This window comes from Vespa crabro, chromosome 1 (assembly GCF_910589235.1).
Source record: "Vespa crabro chromosome 1, iyVesCrab1.2, whole genome shotgun sequence".
NCBI classification, from domain to species: domain Eukaryota; kingdom Metazoa; phylum Arthropoda; class Insecta; order Hymenoptera; family Vespidae; genus Vespa; species Vespa crabro.
In genome coordinates, this window is record NC_060955.1 from 23,970,500 (window position 1) to 23,989,671 (window position 19,172).

Sequence of the window (19,172 nt, forward strand, 5' to 3'; positions counted from 1 at the left end):
AATCGGTGCTCTCGGTCGATGCTCGACAACGTCATCTCTGAACATGACACCGACGTTAAAATTTCATTCCGAGCATCACTTAAATTTCACTAAAGTTAAATATCTTTTCAAATCGATGCGCGGACTCTTATATTAATTATTAATTTCCATAGTCAAGTTAAACATATCGTTAATTTTTACATATATAGTTTATTTGATAATCCTTCGTCTAATACTGTTCTACAGTTATTCATTAGTAGATCCAGTTGATACGATCAAAGTATTAAATTTCGTAAAAGAAAGGAGAATTAATTTGTATTCTGAAGAAAAATAAAAAAAGAAGAGAGAAAAGAGAATCGGTAAAGGAAAGTAAGGGTAATATAAAACACTGACCGCGCCTCGACAACGTTTATATAAGCCAAGAGAATATATTTTAGTATTTGTAAGGCCACCCTAGAATGATATTCTTATTCTACGGAGGAGGGAGTTGTAAAAGGAGGAACGTTGAAAGTGGTGGGCGAGAACGACTGGAAGGACGAGGAATATGAAGAGAAAGAGAGGAAGAGGAGGGCGTTGGCAGAGGTCGGACGATGAGGAAACGGTGAGCATGATCGAGGAACCGAGGAGAAGGGAGAAGAAGAGGGCTCGCCGTCGTGCATCCATCCATATCCATCCCGGGGTGGCTAGGCTTTGATTACTTGTTTTAATCTTCCGACTGCCGACCGGGCGAGCATCTGTCACTCAAAATCCGTAATTGCGCGCCCACCCTTTTTGCCTTCTATTCCCCTACTCCCACCTTCTACGAGCTATCCCCATCCCAATTTACTCTTCCTCTCTTCTCAACCTTCTTCCCAACCACCCACACTGAGAATTGGAAACGCGTTCTTCTTTTCGTTCGAGCCCTACTCCTACCACTCACCTTCTCTTTGCCTTTTTTCCTCTCCCAAAAGACAATTCTTCGCGATAATCATCGTATCATCGGATACGGACTCGATGGTTCCTTCCTTTGAAAAAAATCAGAGAACAGATGCGTCGTGAGCAGCAACAACGGCAGCGGCAGCAGCAGCAGCAGCAGCAGTACTACCAGAGGCAGCATCTATATATGTGTACATGCGATATATATATATATTTATTTGTGTGTGTGTGTGTGTGTATGTGTAAGCAAAAGCGCAAGGCTCCTCGTACGGGACTCCGTGAGGACCCATAGGGGTGCTGTCAGAGACTCTCTTGGGATTATTTTCGCTCGATTATCTGTAGGACGTGGGGTCAACGTGTGGTACTTTATCCCGATGGAAGAATAGTAGACGGCTCTATTAGCGCTAAGAGTACCGATAAAGATGTGGCTAAAAGGAGAGAGAGAGAGAGATGGAGAATAAGAGAATGAGTGAGGGAATGGACTGAGGAAGGGAGTTAGGGCTTCAAAAGTGAGAGAAGGAAAGAGAGAGATAGAAAGATAAAGAGAACAGCACGATGCGCTTCTTCTCGTCTTTCGTCTTCGACCATCACCACTACTATTACGATCTGCAGCATCAGGAGCGTTAGCAAGCTATTCCCTCAGGGGTTTCGCTCCGATTCTTTTCGGTCGCGCACGTCGACCGTTTAGGTACCGGCCGTGATTCTCGCGCACCATCGATCGTTTCCGTAAAAGAACAACGGGAACGACGACTACGACGACGATGACAACGACTACGACCTGTCTTTTCTTCCTTTTTTTCCTCTTCTTTCATTTTTGATTATTAGCGTTAAAGAGAGAGAGAGAGAGAGAGAGAGAGAGAGAGAGAAATAGATAGAGGGAGAAAGGGTATGGGACGACAGGGAACAGCTGAGGGTAGCTTGCAACGAGCTAGACGTCTTTTCTTCTTGACAACTTTGTCTTTTTTTTTTTGTTGTTGTTTTTTTCTCTTGCTGTTCGCTGAGGTGTTCCGAGTTTGTTTGGACGTTTAGTCGAAACGGTGATTTTATCCAGGAATTTTATATAAGTCGATATGTCCGACTAATGTTTCCTATTATTTTTTTCTTCCTTCCTTGTTCTTTTTATTTTTCATTCTTTTTGTAAGTTAAGGAAGGAAGGAAGGAAGATAGGAGAATGAATTTATTGATTTCTATATCGATATTCGATCTTATTCTCTATGTATATATCATATAACTTAACAAGTAAAATTTATTTAAAGGAACTTGAAAGATTTTTGGGTCTTGTATTTTTTTTGTTTGTTTGTTTGTTTTTTTTTTTTTTATATAAGACACTTATCCGTTTGATCGTCGATACATTTTCATTTAATCTGGGACTGAGTAAATCGGCCAACATTGAATTAATAAAAGTATGATTCGTTCAGGAGAACGCTTTAACAAGGCCATTCTATTTGATCGTGATTAAAAAAAAGAGAGGGAGAGAGAGAGAGAGAGAAAGAACGTGTACACGTGTCTACGCGCGCACGCATGTATGTGTATGTATATGTGTATGTGTCATTGGAGAGCTCAAAAGAAAATACAGTTGGTATCGCGTGCGAGAAGGTGGAGCATTGCTTCTATCTTATCTCGCGTTTAATCAACGTAGCCGGGACCACCCCGCGGGCCATCTCGACACTCCTAAGCTCCGGCAATTACTTAGATGGACGCTTCAAAATCTACCGCACGAGCGAGACCCATATGCGGTATAAGTAAGTACGTAAGCATATATATATATATATATATATATATATATATATATATATACATATATATGCATATATGTATAAACGTTTGTGTGCCTCTGTATACTCGACGATAGAACTCTCTCCTTTTATTCGACAGAGTAAATCGAAATTAAAGTCTCGTTTATAAAGGAGAAGGTAGAGTGAACAACGACAGTTCTATAAACGTGTTAGTAAACGAAAGAGATATCCACACCATTTACGAAATATTCGAATTTCATTTATTACTTACGATTCGGAACACACGCAAAATTTTCTTTTAATCGATATCTCTGTATTCTGTTACCTTTATTATTACTTAAAAAATATTAAATAGATTTGATCTTTGCATTAATAATGAATCTATAGATACGTCCGAGTAGAATGCGAACGATCGTTTGAATTCATGGCATTATAGGCAGGTAATCGTTTCCTTTTTTTTCTTCTTGCTTGTGAAAGGTATAGAAAAAAAAAAAAAAAAAAAAAAAAAAAAACAACGAGAAACAAAAAAAAAAAGAGAGAAAAAAGAGAAGAGAAGAGAAAAGGATTTGGTTCAGAAACGAAAGCACACGACGCAACGATTGGATGTTTCTATTCGGTGAGATTGGAATCGAGTCTGGTGCGCTTTGTAGGCACACTCCCTCCCCTCCCCAACCTTCCATCCACCCCTTCTCCCTGATCCCATCGTGTAAACGTGCGTCGCTTCAATGAAGCGACCCGATAATCGCTCCTCGTCCTCTTTTACTCCATTTTACGGGCCGTGTCGTTCTTCGCGCGACTTTCGGTACCATCTGTTAACACTAGACAGAAGTCGTTCGAGCCTCGTTGTCTCTTTCAAGAATTATGATCGACAATAGAAAAGAAGGAAAGAAAGAGAGACATTCATTAAATTTATTAAATTCTATTCATTTCTATATAAATTATCGTTGTTATGGATGTTATTTAGAAAAAAATTTAATTGTTTTTCTCTAATCGTTCGTCAAATTCATTTCTAAGATAAAAAGAAAGTTTTCATTAAATTGAAGAAAGAAAGATAGATAGATAGATAGATAGAGAGAGAGGGGGGGGGGAGGGAGGGAGAGAGATGATAAACGATTCGATTTGATAGGAAAGAATCGAAAATCGAACGTCGAGATCGACAGGAAGGATCGACGATAATCCAAAGGTAGTAGTAACCAGCCGACAGGTAAGTGGGCAGAAATATCATTCTATTAGGTAGGTAGCTAGCTAGTCTGATATCGGAGTCGCAGATCCTTTTCCGGCCCCCGGGCGAGTGCTTCGTTAATTAATCTGGCAGGAACGAACTCGGCAGCTCAAAGGCACCCTTTTTCGCTCAGGTTCATCCATCCATTTGCCAACGAACATATACCTACTCTCGTGTGTCTTCTCTCTCTCTCTCTCTCTCTCTCTCACTCACTTTCTCCCTCTCTCTCTCTCTCTCTCTCTCTCTCTCGCTCTTATTTCACTTCTCCCCTCTACCTCTTCATCATCACAATTCTGGACCAAAAATGTAACAATGGAAAGCGAACGATTATAACTTGACCGGGTCGAGACTGATTTTATTCGTTGCACGACCGCACAAAAATGGCTTTGGGAATGGATGGGCACGGGGGTGGATATGGGCTCGGAGGTGTAGTCACGGGAATGGATAAAGGAATCATCGTTTCGCGTCGTTCCGGCGAACAATGCGTCGCGCGAGAGCTATGCGGGGAAGATTAAACGTTGATTCGTTCGTCGATCTCTACCGTAGTGGTGAAAATTCGTCATTGTTCAGGATAAGCAAGAACACTGGGTAAATACGTAATACGTGGTATGGACGCGGGAGGGGGGGAGGTAGCGATGAACGATGGCGAGGGATGGGTTGAGGAGGGACGAGTACTTGCGATTAAGGGGATAATGTGCTTTTGTCTCGTCGAGAAAATTAATTTTCGTCGGATAATTCCAAGATTACTTGTACGCTTGACAGAGTATAACTGTTATTCCAAGACTCTTCTTAATCAACACTTCATTGTTTTTTTTTAGTTTGTTGAAAGGCAATTAAAGGGGAAGGAAAAAAGGAAAAGATAATAAGAATAATAACGATTTGGATAACGCGCAGAAATAATGTATAATAAGTATTGTTAATAATTAATACGTACTTACCCGAATAACATGGATATTTCTCTTCTATTTAATCGAGGAGATCGACGTCCTCGATATAAAAACCTCTTCTATGGCACTCTTTGGAAAACACTTGTATCGTACTTACATATCACCGTTCTTTCTCGATCGTTTTACAAGAGCGTATTGTTGACGTTTAAATGTACGAAAGCTCTTGAGTTCTCCTCGTACGTATGTAAGTAAATAAGTAAGTAGGTAAGTAAGTAAGTAAGTAAGTAAGCACCTACTATCTCTTCCATCTGAACGAGTTCGTTTCGACAAAATAGAAACTTGGCCTAATCGCTGTTCCTTTTTTGAAAGAACACTCGACCGTATAATACCCATTATCGATCCCCCTCTTATGATCGAGGATTATCGAGCGTGAGTCTAAGGAAGAAGAGGAAGAAAAAAAAATGTAAAAATAAATAGACGAAGGAAACGAAGAAGATGAATGAAAAAGAAGTCGACAGGATAAACGCAATTCGAGTTTCTCCGCACACATATAGGTATTATATACATAGATACATAAATAAAGATACGACGTGGGAGATTCGAAATAGCAGCGGCGGCGGGGGAAGGAGGGTTGGGTTGGTTGGAGGGCTCGTAGGGGTTCCTCTTTACGTCCTTCAACTCCTCGAATTGCTTTTTCGAATCGACGGTACGTGTAGCGCGAGAATATCGAAGGCGAATTGGTACGCGGGTGAACGCAAAAAGCGACGTACGAGTTAGAAAGAAAGAAAGAGAGAGAGAGAGAGAGAGAGAGAAAAAAGAGTGTGTGTGTGAGAGAGAGAGAGAAGGAGAGAGTAAAGATGGGGTGAGTATGCAGGATGCGGCGGCCGCCGGAGAGGAGAGGCGAGCGAGCGCGCGCGCGCGCGCCGTTGCTGCATGGGCATAAAAGAGCAAGCGAAAAAGGGAGCCTCTTTTTAATCTAGCGACGATTCGCAACCCCCGGCTCCTTTCATAGTTACGTGCTTAGTACTTATACCCATTGACTCCCTCTCTTTATCTCTCTTTCTCTCTCTTTCTCTCTCTCTTTTTCGTTCTCTTTCTCAATTCCCCGTCTCACTCTCGCACGTTTGCTTTGTCGTCGTGTCAGGGTCGGTCTTCGATCATCGAAGGCCCCGAAACCACCCTCCACGAAAGTCTTCGAGCTTCCTTTGAACCTTCTCTTCTTATTCGTTGGAATCAGATCTCATGACTGTGCTCTTACTGTACGAGTTTGTTTTTCCTTTTCCTTTTGTTTCTTTTGTCCTTTTTTGCTTCTCTATTGTTTCGTTTTGCTATCTTTTTATACTTTTCTTTTCTTTATCATATTTTTTTAAGTAAGTGCATGATCGCTTATATGCGGACAGGTGTCATACGACGATTGAATAAAAGATTTGTCAAATAAATGATGTCCCCGTGTAATATGTACATATATATATATATATATGTATATGTGCATTACGTATTCGGCATATACCGTATTATGTATGTACAATATATATTTCATTACACATTCTTCGAAGTATACTATATATATATGTGTGTGTGTGTTTGTGTGTATATATATATATATATATATATATATACACACATATATGATTTACGTCGAGGGACGCGTAACGGGATCATGTTAAACGTTTTACACTTTCGTTGATGCAATGACAATAGGATTTTTTTTTCCAATCGATTATGTTTACCTAGTCTTTAACAAAAGGAGGAAAGTTCGGTTTAAAGAAGCTTTTTAGTGATAAAATTTTGGACGGATAAATATACATATCGAGAAAAATTATCGATTACAGCTTAGCGATAACGAAAGAAAAGAAAAGAAATGGAAAAGAAAGAAAAAGCAAAAAGGAATCGAAATGAAAACGATTAGAAACGATTTGTTTGTGTTCGAATGAAAGGAAAACAGACGTTGTTGTCGAGTCGAGGTAAGACCAGAGACAAATCGTTTTGTCTTATGGAGAAGATCGCGTCATATCGAGTAGGGGTGTGGCTTTCGGGGTGGCTAACGCAAGGCTGGCGTGCGCGTCGTCCACCCTTGCGCAGCGCCGATAGATTTTCCAAAAAAAGAAAGAGAGAGAGAGAGAGAGAGAGAGAGAGAAGGAGAAAGAAACAAGTTGTATATCCATTAGAGTAATTATTCGGTCAGGACCTTTCCGAGGAGGCAATAATAACGGTCACGAAAGGATCGAAAACGTGTGATAAGAATTACGAATTGTGTGAGTGAGTTTGTTGTTTGAAAGAAGGAAAGAAAGAGAGTAGAACGAGCGTGTACATGCGCGCGCGCGTGTGTGTGTATGTATGTTTTAGAGAGAAAAAGATAGAGAAAAGTGAGGTTGACGAGGCGTCATCTGCGTCGTTTGCCCTTTTTCTTCTTGCAGCTGTCGTGAAGTCGTCATCATCATCGTCGTGCTTTATCGTGCTAGGTAATTAACTCGATTAGCTGCTCGTCGAGAAACTAAACGCGATGCGACCGATTAAAACGTCTCTACCCTTTTTCTCTTTTACTTTTTATCGTTCCTTTTTTCTCCCTCTTATTTTCTCTCTCTCTCTCTCTCTCTCGCTCTCTTTCTTTTTTTCTTTTGCTGACTGACGAAAGCTCAAGAGAATCATTTTAATCGATGAAATAAACGAATGAAATAGTAACACGCTTGTAACTCGCTTGAACAAATGGTCGAGATTTTTACGAGTATGAGTTTAGTCGAGATTCTAAGAAAAATCACAAGGGTCGAAAAGTTCGATCCCTTTGCCTTCTTTATTCGTAGATTTAGCGCAAACTCGTTAATGTAACGCGATCGTCATACATTGGGTCGGTAGAACGAAGAAAAAGGGATGAAGGAGAGAGAGAGAGAGAGAGAGGTAGAATCTGGTCCCCTACGCGTTAAATTACTTTGCGATACTATACGTAGGAAGAGGGCGGAGCGACGCAATTCGACTCCAGATTGTCGACGACAATGCATCCTTTTCGTCCACGTTACTTTCGATCGATCGACCGGCTCCTTCTCGGTTCTTTACCTTTTCGAAAAATCCTGACATGGCGGACCGTATCTGTCCGCCATTTTGTCGAATGTACTAGCTTTCGAGATACGATAAAAATAATCAACGCGAGCTCCGCCGAATGTAATAAAATGTACGTAGGTACATATAACATGTATATACCTATATCGAATAATTCGAATCGTCAATAACAATTTTCATACGAAATAACTCTCTATTTACTGGGCATGGCACCGGGAGTATTTTGCGTGGAATATTTTTGTCCGCCTCCCCCTTCACCTTTCCATCAACTCTAAAAAACAAAAAGAGTTGTTTCGAATTGTTATCGACTCGTTTTACCAACTGTGGTCGTCGAATCGTTCGAAGCATCGACCCGGGATGATGAAAAAACTGATTGGGGGAAAAAAAAAAAAGAAAAAAAAAAAGGAAGAGAGCTTTTGGCGCGAAAGGGATACGCGCGTGCCATTAAATTTCAACTTCTTGGCTGGTCGATGAAGAAGCCAGGAAAAAGCAACCAACGGACCTCGAGAATCTTATCCTGAATGTTCGCTATTACGAGGATTATATTACCGTCGAAGGATATCTAATCTATGGGATATTAAACGCGAAGGAAAAACGTAATCTAATCGATCGATCTCCGGACAATTCTCTCTTTTTCTTTCTCTCGCTCTCTCGTTTTTCCCTTTTATCCGTCGGCGAATCAGTTCCCCTTCTTTTCACTGTTCCACCCTTATTCGACGAATCGAATCGCGGCGATCACGAGCGACCGAGTCCGAATCAAAACGCAGCTCTAGACTTTGAAGCGAATGGCAGAATGGGCTTTGACATATCGTCCCGTGGTTTCGGCAACAATTTTGTGGTCCGACGGTAGGTGTACGAGAACGAGGCGTAAAAACAAATGGATAGTTAGATCGAACTGGCCGGACTGGCTGCCGTCAGTCGGTCGATCGATTTGTCGAGTAAATGAAACGGCTTTGGGGATAGGTAGATAAAGACATATATATATATATATATATATATATATATATATATATATATACACATATATACATAAAGAAGAATCGGTGGTGTACCCTTCGATATCGATAACTCTTTCTCTCTCTCTCTCTCTTTCTCTTTCTCACTGTGCTTTACAAAAGATTATCGCGTGTGGACGGGTTCGGGTGACGCTGTAGAACGAACGAAACTAAAACAGAGCATGAGAAATGAGTGAGTGAGTGAGAAGAAAACGTCAGACTTACGGATGAAAGACTTGTACAAAATATGCAAGAGAGAGAGAGAGAGAGAGAAAAAGAGAGATCAGAGAGGAAAAGAGTCGAAGGTGCGATGGCAGGGTATGAGAAGGATGATTGAAATGCGCCTACATACTTAGATGTGCGTACTTACTCGGGATAGATATGTCTCGTGTAGACACACTGTGTAGAGAAAAAGAGAGAGAGGTAAAGATATATATATATGTGTGTATATGTGTGTGTGTGTGCAGGGAGAGAGAGAGAGAGAGAGAGGGAAGATATATGCCGCGAGAGAACGCGTCGATGGAAGAAAAGAGAGCGAGCGGCCATTGTTGTACGTTCTCCCTCGTGGTTGCAACTAAGAGCTTCGGTAAAGGTAGTCGTCGAAATGACGATGACGACGTCGATGATGGCAAAACATTCTCTCTATCTCTTTCTTTCACTTTATATCTTTCCTATGCTTTCTTTCTCTCTATCTATCTCTCCCTCTCTCTCTCTCTCACGAACATCGAAGAAAGGCGGATACGTGCAAAGCGCGAAACCGCATCGCGTCAAACAATAAGATCAAGCTACCTCTCGTTTATTGTAATCATTTTCTCTTATCCCAGTCGCGACGATAAGGAGCCCTTCGTCTTGAGAAAATGATTTTTCGTGAGGACGATATAGAAGAGATATTATGCAATTTCATCCTGCCAATCGTGATATCATTTTCTGTGCAGACACAAACCGAAGAGGATTGGGTTTGAAGTTTGTTTAACGTTTCTTTTCGAACAAAGCCGAAGCACGTTGGCTTCGACGTTCTTCTTAGGGCTGTTCCGCTTTCTTTCTTATCTTTTTTCCCTCTTTTTTTTTTCTTTTCTCTTCCTTTCCTTTTTTTTTCCACGCGTAAAATCAAAGCCTAAAGAATCATGTAACGATCTGTAAATATCTTTTGATACCCGCGAGAGCGGGATTGTGTTGATATTGTGTTCATGCTCGGAGATAGGAAAGTAAACTTGGGATTTTTTCTTTTTCTTTTTTTCTCTTTTTGTTTTGGATGACGACATATATAATTTTCTGCCAAAGGTAATGGCGGGTAAGATTAAACGAACGTATATTTAACGAAAAAGAAATAAAAAAGATGAGAAAAAAAGATCGCAAAAGAAGATTAAGAAGGAGATGTTACTCGTTGTTTTCGTAACTCTACCGTTTCGTTTAATAAAATCAATCGTTTGGATACTTATCACAACAGGTAGAATATATTCGTAGGAACCCTGGCCGTGTCTTAGGACGTAGCTAAGGTCGTAGCCCCAAACAGAGAGAGAGAACAGCCCGAGATTACGTCCGAGACGTAATTTTCCGATAATATACATAGTCGCGTACATACGTCAACTTTGTATGTATATCGGTCTTTCTTTCTCTCTCTCTCTCTCTCTCTCTCTCTCTCTCTCTCTCTCTCTTTCCCCTCTCTCTTTTTCTCTCATTCTTTCTCCCTCTATCTCCTTTTTATTCTCTCACGAGGGAGAGACTTTGTAAAGAGCGTTGCGATGTTGCAGTTGCGTCTTCCCTCTTTCCCGATTTGTCTCTCTCTCATGGAGGACGTCGAAAGAGAAGGAAGCTTCGAATCGACGTTTGCACGAAAAGTCCCGAGCCCGCGAAGCAAAGAAAGAAACCAAGAGAGCGAGAGAAAGAGAGAGAGAGAAGAGAGAGACAGAGAAGAGAGAGAGAGAGAGAGAGAGAGAGAGAGAGAGAGAGAGAGAGAGAGAGAGGGGAGAGAGAGAGAACAAAAAGAGAAAAAGTGAGTGAGAGAGAAAGAGACAGGGGAGACAGTACATTCTTTTATGACATAATGATCACGCTCATCCGACGTCGAGGTCGTCGGAAGGACGAGCATCGTCGATGGACACCGAGAGAACGTCCTCTTCCTCTTCGTCCACGTCCCTTATTTCCACTTCTTCCTCTTGATCCTCCTTCCTCAGGCGATCGTCGTGGTCGTCGTTTCTCAAGCTGATTCCTGCAGGCTGCTGCCGGTCGAAGACGATCGTAATCGGGCAGAAGAGCGGACGGTGTTATTGCGAGGAGGATTGGGTCGGTTGCCCGTTGGGTGGTGGTGGTGGTGGTGGGGGTGGTTGGGGATGCACTTGATGGGGTAAAAGGGCGTGAGGCTGCACGTGAGCCGGATGATGATGATGGTGTTGATGGTGATGAGAATAGAAGATCGGTTGGGCAGTTTGGCCGACTACCGGGGCACAGGAAGTGCCAACCCCGACGCCGACGCCAACGCCGACGGAATGTGAGAGCACCGAGGAGACGGCCGAGGACGGTGCCGTTGGTGGTTGAGGCGGTGCCGTTACCGAGACGGATACTCCGGCCGAACTAGCGCTACCCGCGGAAGCTTCGTGATAGAGTATCGGCACCCTAACGAGTCTCTGAGCAGCGTGGGCCATATTTGCGGCCTCCAATTCGGCGGCCAATTGTCTTTTCCACTTGTTGCGACGATTCTGGAACCAGATCTTCACCTGAGTCTCCGTCAATCTCAAGGATGCAGCGAGACCTGCCCGTTCCGACGACGACAGATAGCGTTTCATGTCGAACGTCGATTCCAATTGAAAGACCTGCGACCGCGAGAACACCGTGCGCGTCTTCTTCTTGCGCTTTATGCTACCGGAATCCCGCGAGTCTAGGCCAACTTGTACTCCGTTGCTCTGACCACCGGTACCCCCGCCGCCGCCACTTCCGCCGCCACCGCCTCCTCCTCCTCCGCCTCCACCGACCCCTCCACCACCGGCCGACCCACCGCCCACGCCACCGTGTAATCCTGCGTTCGTCGAGTCGCCGTCGCCGTCGCCATCTTGGCAATCGTCCCCGTCGGCTAGCTCGTCGTGAGCCTCGTCGCCGCTCGATGAACTCCTCGTCCTGTGCAGCCGGTCCTCGCCGTTCTCGTCCTCCAGCTCGTCTGCTCGCACACAACGTTCATCCTCGATTTATCCTTTTCCTATCGATATTGTCCACACCTCGATCGATTATCCTAACTACGTATTCATCCTCTCTATGTTACTCTTCTATACCTCCTACATAATACACCTATCTCTTTCTTTTTTCACCTTTCATAAGAGACTATTATTTCGGATTATTTCCGCGAAATGCTAAAGTACTCGCGTATGCGCGTTCTAGCTTATTTATATATAATCTACCAGCTATCGGTACTAGTCGCATTGATTATTTACTCGATCGGCAGTCCGTCAATTAATATTCTATTTATTCACGTCGACGTAATTGGCCTAGCTAGATCAAGTATCCGTGCAAATGCGTCTCTAGCGCGTTTCCGTTCGGTCGTTTAATCGCACGATCGACAAATTACGCAACGTATTTCGTCGAGGGTCACGAAGTTCTCACGCGCGTTTGATAATCGACAAATTTACAATATACATAGATAAGATTTAACCGATCTCGCGGTCGCGCCTGAGTCGCTAGACTCGGAATATGTCCGAGGGAGTCGAACGAGACTAGAGCGAAGTGACAAGAGCAAAACGATCGACGGGTAAGGCGATCGTCGTTGGTTTGTCGCGGCGGAAGCCCTGGAAGCCGTACTCGTCGTCGTACACGTTCTCGCCTATAAATACGTGTATGTATACCACTTGGCTCTCCCTTCGACCGTCTTTCTTCCTTGTCTCTAGGCTCTTTCTTCTGATCCTTTTCTCGTTCTTCCTATCGACTAAAGATACGAATAACGCACCTTTCCTCTGAACGTACGTTTGATACGTCCTCCGAAAATATGACAAATAGATTAAAAGATGTATTTCCAACGATAACAAAACGAAATTTATCCGCGTGCTCGTAATCTGCTCCGAGTCTAGGTATTACGGATAAAGCCGAAAAAAATTATAACGATTTATTCAAAGTAAATCACGTGGACCAATGACTAAACTAATGGAATAGAGAAGAATCCCTTTGGATATTTCCATTGGTTCGTCACGATATCTTCCCAACGTAGCGCATTAGGTGTCCCGGTGGTGTTCTTTATCGATCGTGATCGGCACTTAACGAGTCTAAACGAAACGTTTCGATCTAAAGTCGATCTAAATCCGTATCTAGCCTATAACGTTTTCCTCTTAAACTCCTCCTATTTCCTGCAAACTGAGAATTTAAGTTCGTTCGTAGACTCACCCTTTTGCGGGAAGGAGGCGGATGCAGGGCTGACACGGCTAAGAGCACCAACAACGTCGCCTGGCGACGGATGTTCGAGCGTTTGCAATCCATGAGCAGGCCTCCATGGAAACGGCCAAGCTGCCGGTCCACCAGGAAGAACTCCTCTGATACTGGCCTCGGCTGTGACGTCACTGATGTCAGCCGCTTGTCCACCAACTTGAACGGCGTTGCTCAGGGCCGAGGAGACCGTCGCTAGACGCGAGTGATGTTGCTGTTGTTGTTGCTGTTGTTGCTGATGCTGCTGTTGTTGCTGATGCTGATGAAGATGTTGCAACGTTGGCGGGAAGAAAACACCGACGGGATATCGGGCGCTTATCAATGTCGACATCAGGCCCAATCTGTACGACAATATAAAACAATAGATTCCCTATTTTATATTCTTACGATCATGCTAATAGAAAGATGTAATTTGAGATGAAAATGGAAAGACATGTTTTCCATTTCTCTTTCTTTTTCTTCCTCTTTCTTTTGGGTTAGGAATTCAAGGAACGTCGAAAACGGGCGATGTAGATCGTTAAGAGGAAAAATCCGCTTAAAGCTAAAGCCTCGCTCTCTTTTTCCATCTCCTCTCCTCTTTCTTCGAGAGATCACGTTCTTGAGAGCATACCTGAGGGGCCAGAGAGAGAGAGAGAGAGAGAGAGAGAGAGAGAGAGAGAGAGAGAGAGAGAGAGAGGAGAGGAGATCCGTTGAGAGTATTATCCGCTTCTCACTTATCCTTGCGTCGAATAACAACAGGTACTCGTCGTAATACTCGAGTGAGAAAATTTGATCGTCGTTTACGGATTTGAAGAACGGAAAAGGAAGAAGGGAATTAGAAAACATTTCTCTTACGATTTTAAGTATGCCGCCTTCGACAGAAGAAGAGTGGGAGAGAGAGAAAAAGAGATATGAGTAAATTCTTTAGTTTGATAATTCGGGGTCTTCTAGATCGACAGAAATGTAGGTAGGTAGGTAGGTAGAACTGGATAGATGGACAGACGTTTCAGCACGGTCACTACTCGGAAGGTGGTAGGTATAGACACTGAGGCTTCGGAAGCCATACTACTTCCCCCGTGTTCCTCGCTTACTAGAGGGAAGCAAGAGTGGTCTGTCTGTCTACGACGCCGACGATCCGATCTCGTTTCGATGTTCTCTTCTTCTTCTTCTTCTTCTTCTTCTTCTACTACTACTTCTTCTTCTTTTACTTCTTTCGCTTCCGCTTCTTCGTTCGCTCAAAGTAATTTTCTTTGATTTTTTTCAAAGAGACTGTCCACCGTTGATGAATCATTTCAATCGGAATTGCTTATTTTCCTTTCGTTACTTTTGCTCCTTGTCCTTCGATATTAAATATCCGTTACGGTAATTAAGAGATTGTAAGAGATCCAACTAGTGAATATTTTCTTATCACGAGGGCGTTTCAAAGTAATACTGCCTTCTCTTCCTCTTAATCCTCTCTCTCTCTCTCTCTCTCTCTCTCTCTCTCTCTCTCTGATATCGAATATCCCAGTAGAGGGTAATTAAACGATTAAAGGATTTCACTGAATCTCTCTTCCTTTCGTTTCTACGTCGTCCTTACTCGAGGACGTCGACTCGAGAAATGAGGAGGGGAGCCAAAAGGAGGACCACCAGCTCCGAACGAGGAGGAAACGAAAAGAGGAGCGTAACGCCAGAGGCTTCGGCCTATACACAGATGCCTCGGGAAAGATAAAAGAAATCTGACAACCGCCTGTTTGTAAGCATCCACCGACCCTTTCTAAGGAGCAGGTATAAACACCAAACACAGTGGTTCCTCTCGAGATGGATAGAGATAGAACAAGAGAGACAGATAGAAAAAACGAGAGAGAGAGAGAGAGAGAGAGAGAGAGAGGAAAAGAATAAAAAGAGAGAGAAAGAGAGAGGAACGTGCTCCACCTTTTTGCAGCCTAATTCTTTGCGCGGCTTTACGTATCACCCAAGTCCGAAGGAGAGCATTAGGCGTTGCCTCTTCTTTTGCTCTTCGATCGTTTTACTACGTTATTCTTCTTCCTCCTCCTCCTCCTCTTCTTCTTCTTCTTCTTCTTCTTTCTCATCTTTTTTCTTCAACCTCGGACTCACATTACCGTATTTTCTTTCTTTCGTTTTAGATTTCTTTCGCGCAAGAGATTCACGGCTCGAAGATTTTCTTTCTATTTAACTTATTCGTAAATGGTTTCTTTAAGGTGCTTGATAACTCCTTGTCGTTAAGATAAAACTTACGTTGAAAATATATTCATTACAGTTTCATACGGTGATGAGAAGTTTGAATAAATAATCGGTATATGTATACGCAGGCATAATTTTGTTACCCCATGTTCGTTAAATTGCGAACACGATTCTATTCTTCTTACAACGAGTATAGAAAATGATTCTCCCCTTACGTATATCGATTATTATATCCACCTTTGCCTGACGCACGTTTGCCGCACGTAAGTGCCATTCTCAAATATAAACTCTTTATGCCGTGGTTAACGATCGCTGGTAATACGATACGTTTTGTCGTCTACCGTTACAACGCCGAGGGTAGTTTAGGAAGAGGAGTGCAACGAGGAAAAACAAGTCGATCACGGCACGTTCACCGTTTAAGCTCATGCTCGTGCTAATCCGAAGTTCTTCCAAGATCGATACGTTTTTCGTCGAGGAGCGATGGCGGGGGATGAAAGGGAGGAGGGGACGGAGATACTTTTTCGCGTATATCAAATCTTTCTAATATTAATTACGTTTGTCATTGTTTCAATAATTCAACGTAATCATTGAATTATACGTTAATTTTTTTCGATCGCACGACCTCGACTTAATTACTTTTCAAAGAGAAACAGAACGAGAAAATAAAAATTATTATCTTTCAATTTGTCTTCTCGCTCGTTTACACCAAGTTCGGTACAGGATCGATGAGAGAGAGAGAGAGAGAGAGAGAAAGAGAGACGTCTATTCGTTCCTCGCGATGAAAGACGCTTGACGGTGACTTATAAAGTGTCATTACGATGACCCAACGGCAAGTTATTGGCTTTCAATGCACAAGAGCTAAATCCGTTGCCGGGCTTCGTTGCGTTCGTTACGGGCCAAGTGGAAAGGATTAATTCTCTTGTTCGTTCGATACTTGATTTCATTCAAACTCGTACTCTTTGGTTCGCGAACACACCAAGAAGAAGGGAAAGCGGGAAACCTCACGCATATACGTACGTAATCGTATCGTGCTACACGCGTATATATATGTAAGTACTTAAGAGCAATTTTGTAAAACAAAAAAATAAAAGAAAGAGAAAAGGAAAGGTATATAAATGGTAGAAAAGGTAAAATGATTCTTTTTGTTTTATATATATATTTTTTTTTTTTATTTCTTTTCCTTTTTCTTTTCCTTTTTCATGCAAAGAAACTAACATATTTTTTGTAAGTAAAACGTCTAAATCATATTACTATTGCTATTATTTTTGTTGTTAATAATTCTTTTTCTTTTCTTTATTTCTTTTTTTTTTTTGCTTCGAAAGTATCTACAGATAGTAGTCTCGTTGCTATTACTTTTTTTTTTATTATTTTCATTTACTTGTTTATTTTTTCTTTTTCTTAAGAATACTCGATCACTAATTACGCGAGTAGTAGCATGCTCGTTTTATGAAGCTTATGGATCTTTTCAGAGAGTTCGTGAGAGATAGAGTGATGATAGAGAGAGAGAGAGAGAGAGAGAGAGAGAGAGAGAGAGAGAGAGTGAGAGAGAGAGGGGGAGAGAGAGAGAGAGAAAAAGAGAGAGATAGATAGACAGGTAGGCGTGTAGCGAAGCGTCATTTGCCGGGACAGGGAACAAACGTCGAAGGGAATCGGTGACTGTTTCGACGCAATTATTATTCGCGGTTCGCGTTCCCAGGTACCGTTCTCGTATCCCCGTTTGTTCGCCACGTTGAAACATCCGTATCGCCCTCGAATGGGCGATCATACACAATAGGCTTTATCGTGCCTTCCTTTGAAAGTTCGAGCGCGATCCCACTCTAATTAACGAATCATTCATCGACGCTGTAATTAACGAGGCTGACTCTGTCGCGGATTATTCAGTCGCGTCTTTTGCTACCCGACGCCATATCTATACTCTCTCTCTCTCTCTCTTTCACTTTCTCTCTCTCTCTCTCTCGCTCTATTTGATGTACACGTATAAGGTTCGAATAATCGCAAAAAAGATCAAGAGAGAGAGAGAGAGAGAGAGAGAGAGAGAGAGAGCGAGAGAGAAGAAATATAAAGATTTCTACGTGACACAGAATATTATACGCTCCATGAATATTTTCAACAGGCCAAAAAATACGAGATACAAAACAAATCGTCAGATCTTTCCTTTTACGACGATGATCGCGATCCATCGATCTCTAGCATGATAAAGTAATCGCTTCTGATTCGAAATAGACGACCTTGAAGGTATCGTGGCTCCTCTGCACGAGCATCAATTTAATAATAAATCAAGTCTCAAAGTTCCTAGCTTCCTCTTGACGGAAGACGCTAAAGCGTCGGCGTCGTTCACGAAATGGACGAGATAGTGGATGGCCCTTTCTCGAGGGAATCTTAGGCTCCTTAACTTTGACTACGTCCGTGGCTCCATCCGCCTATCCATTATGCACGTTATGTCTAAGTGATTTCTTACTCCCTTCCTTTACCTCCATCGAAACGTTCTTTCAAAAATTTAGACTTTTGAATAAGAGTAAGAGAGAGTAAGTAAGAGAGAGAGAGAGAGAGAGAGAGAGAGAGAGAGAGAGAGAGAGAGAGAGAAACGTCGTGCCCTTCGAGCGTGAGTGGAACTTAATCAAATGGTAAACGGCTGGAAAACAAGCAATTCGAGTCGTCGGCCTGTCGAGAGGGGTAGGACGAGCCGATCTGGAGGGGTGTAAATCTGATAAAATCATCTCGAACCCCCAACTTTCTCTCTCTTTCTTTCTCTCTTTTTCTGTTCTTGTTGGCCCCTCGTGGCGCATGGCATATACTTCGTTCAGTTTCGTTCGTAGCATATATATCCGATACGCGGCACCCTATGCCACTCCTAAGTAACGTAAGTAATGTAAGAGGGTGGTTGTTGCTACGGTTGTTATTAAATGAGACAGCCTAATAGGCCCATTACGAAGACCCCTCGGTCCATTCCCACATAATATAATCCTCACCGCACGCGTACGACGTTTCTCTTCGTTTTATTCAGTTCTCTCTCTCTCTCTCTCTCTCTCTCTCTCTCTCTTTGCTTCCTCACCACCCACCACCACCCACGTCAACCAGCCATTTCGCCATCCCTCGTGTGCGCGTCTTAGTCTAAAAAGACCGATCACGCCCACAAAGTTTTTACCTTTGACGAGAGAGAGAGAGAGAGAGAGCGAGTGAGAGAGGAAGTTGATTCTTTCTTCTTCACGTCGGATTCTGGGAAGAACGAGAAGGGTAGAATGGAACACTAAGAATATTCTGTTTGTCTTATTTGAATCCGATTAGCGTTAATTATATGAATTGCTGTTAATTTCTAATAAACTTAAAACGTTGTTACATATAAATCGTACGAACCTTTGAAGCATATGTCCATGTTCGACAACGGCATGGGCAAGATCGGCCGCTTGATGACCCAAAAGGGGATTCGTCGCGGCATCGTTGGTGGTTGGCGAAAAAGTTGCCGCGACATTAGGACTAGGTGGACTTGTACAGCCAACGCCAATGCTGGCGGCATCGTTTCTCGAGTTTTCGATGATTTGACTGCTGGCGGATGCACGTTGATGACCGACGGCTGGCCTAAGAGACGTGGGCGAGCTTATTCTCGGTGGGCTCGCACAAGACGGAGGGATTCTTTGATTGTTCGTCCTCGAACTGGGCGGCGAGACGGGCGAGGAGGCAACCTCGACGTCGGTCGAACGTCTTTCCGCGGAGGAGACATTCGAGGTCGAGTCGCTCCGTGGCGAGACGGACCTACCGAGAATACTTTGAATACTGAACGACGTGTATTGAGGATTGCAAGCCGGCCGAAGGGCGGGCTTGC

The 19,172-nt window shown here is 43.0% G+C and overlaps 1 protein-coding gene across 1 annotated transcript in view; it reads right to left on the reverse strand.

The window, feature by feature from the left end:
* Positions 1–5,268: 5,268 nt before the first annotated feature.
* LOC124426511 (homeobox protein B-H1-like) overlaps positions 5,269–19,172 on the reverse strand; it is a 14,897-nt gene continuing 993 nt past the window's right edge. Inside the window, exons 1-3 of the mRNA XM_046968263.1 lie at positions 18,707–19,172; positions 13,151–13,530; positions 5,269–11,939 (exon numbers count right to left, since the gene is read on the reverse strand). The exon at positions 18,707–19,172 is cut by the window's right edge and continues 993 nt beyond it. Coding sequence (XP_046824219.1) covers positions 11,053–11,939; positions 13,151–13,530; positions 18,707–19,172 — 1,733 coding nt within the window. The 3' untranslated portion in view covers positions 5,269–11,052. The remainder of the gene's footprint in view (positions 11,940–13,150; positions 13,531–18,706) is intronic.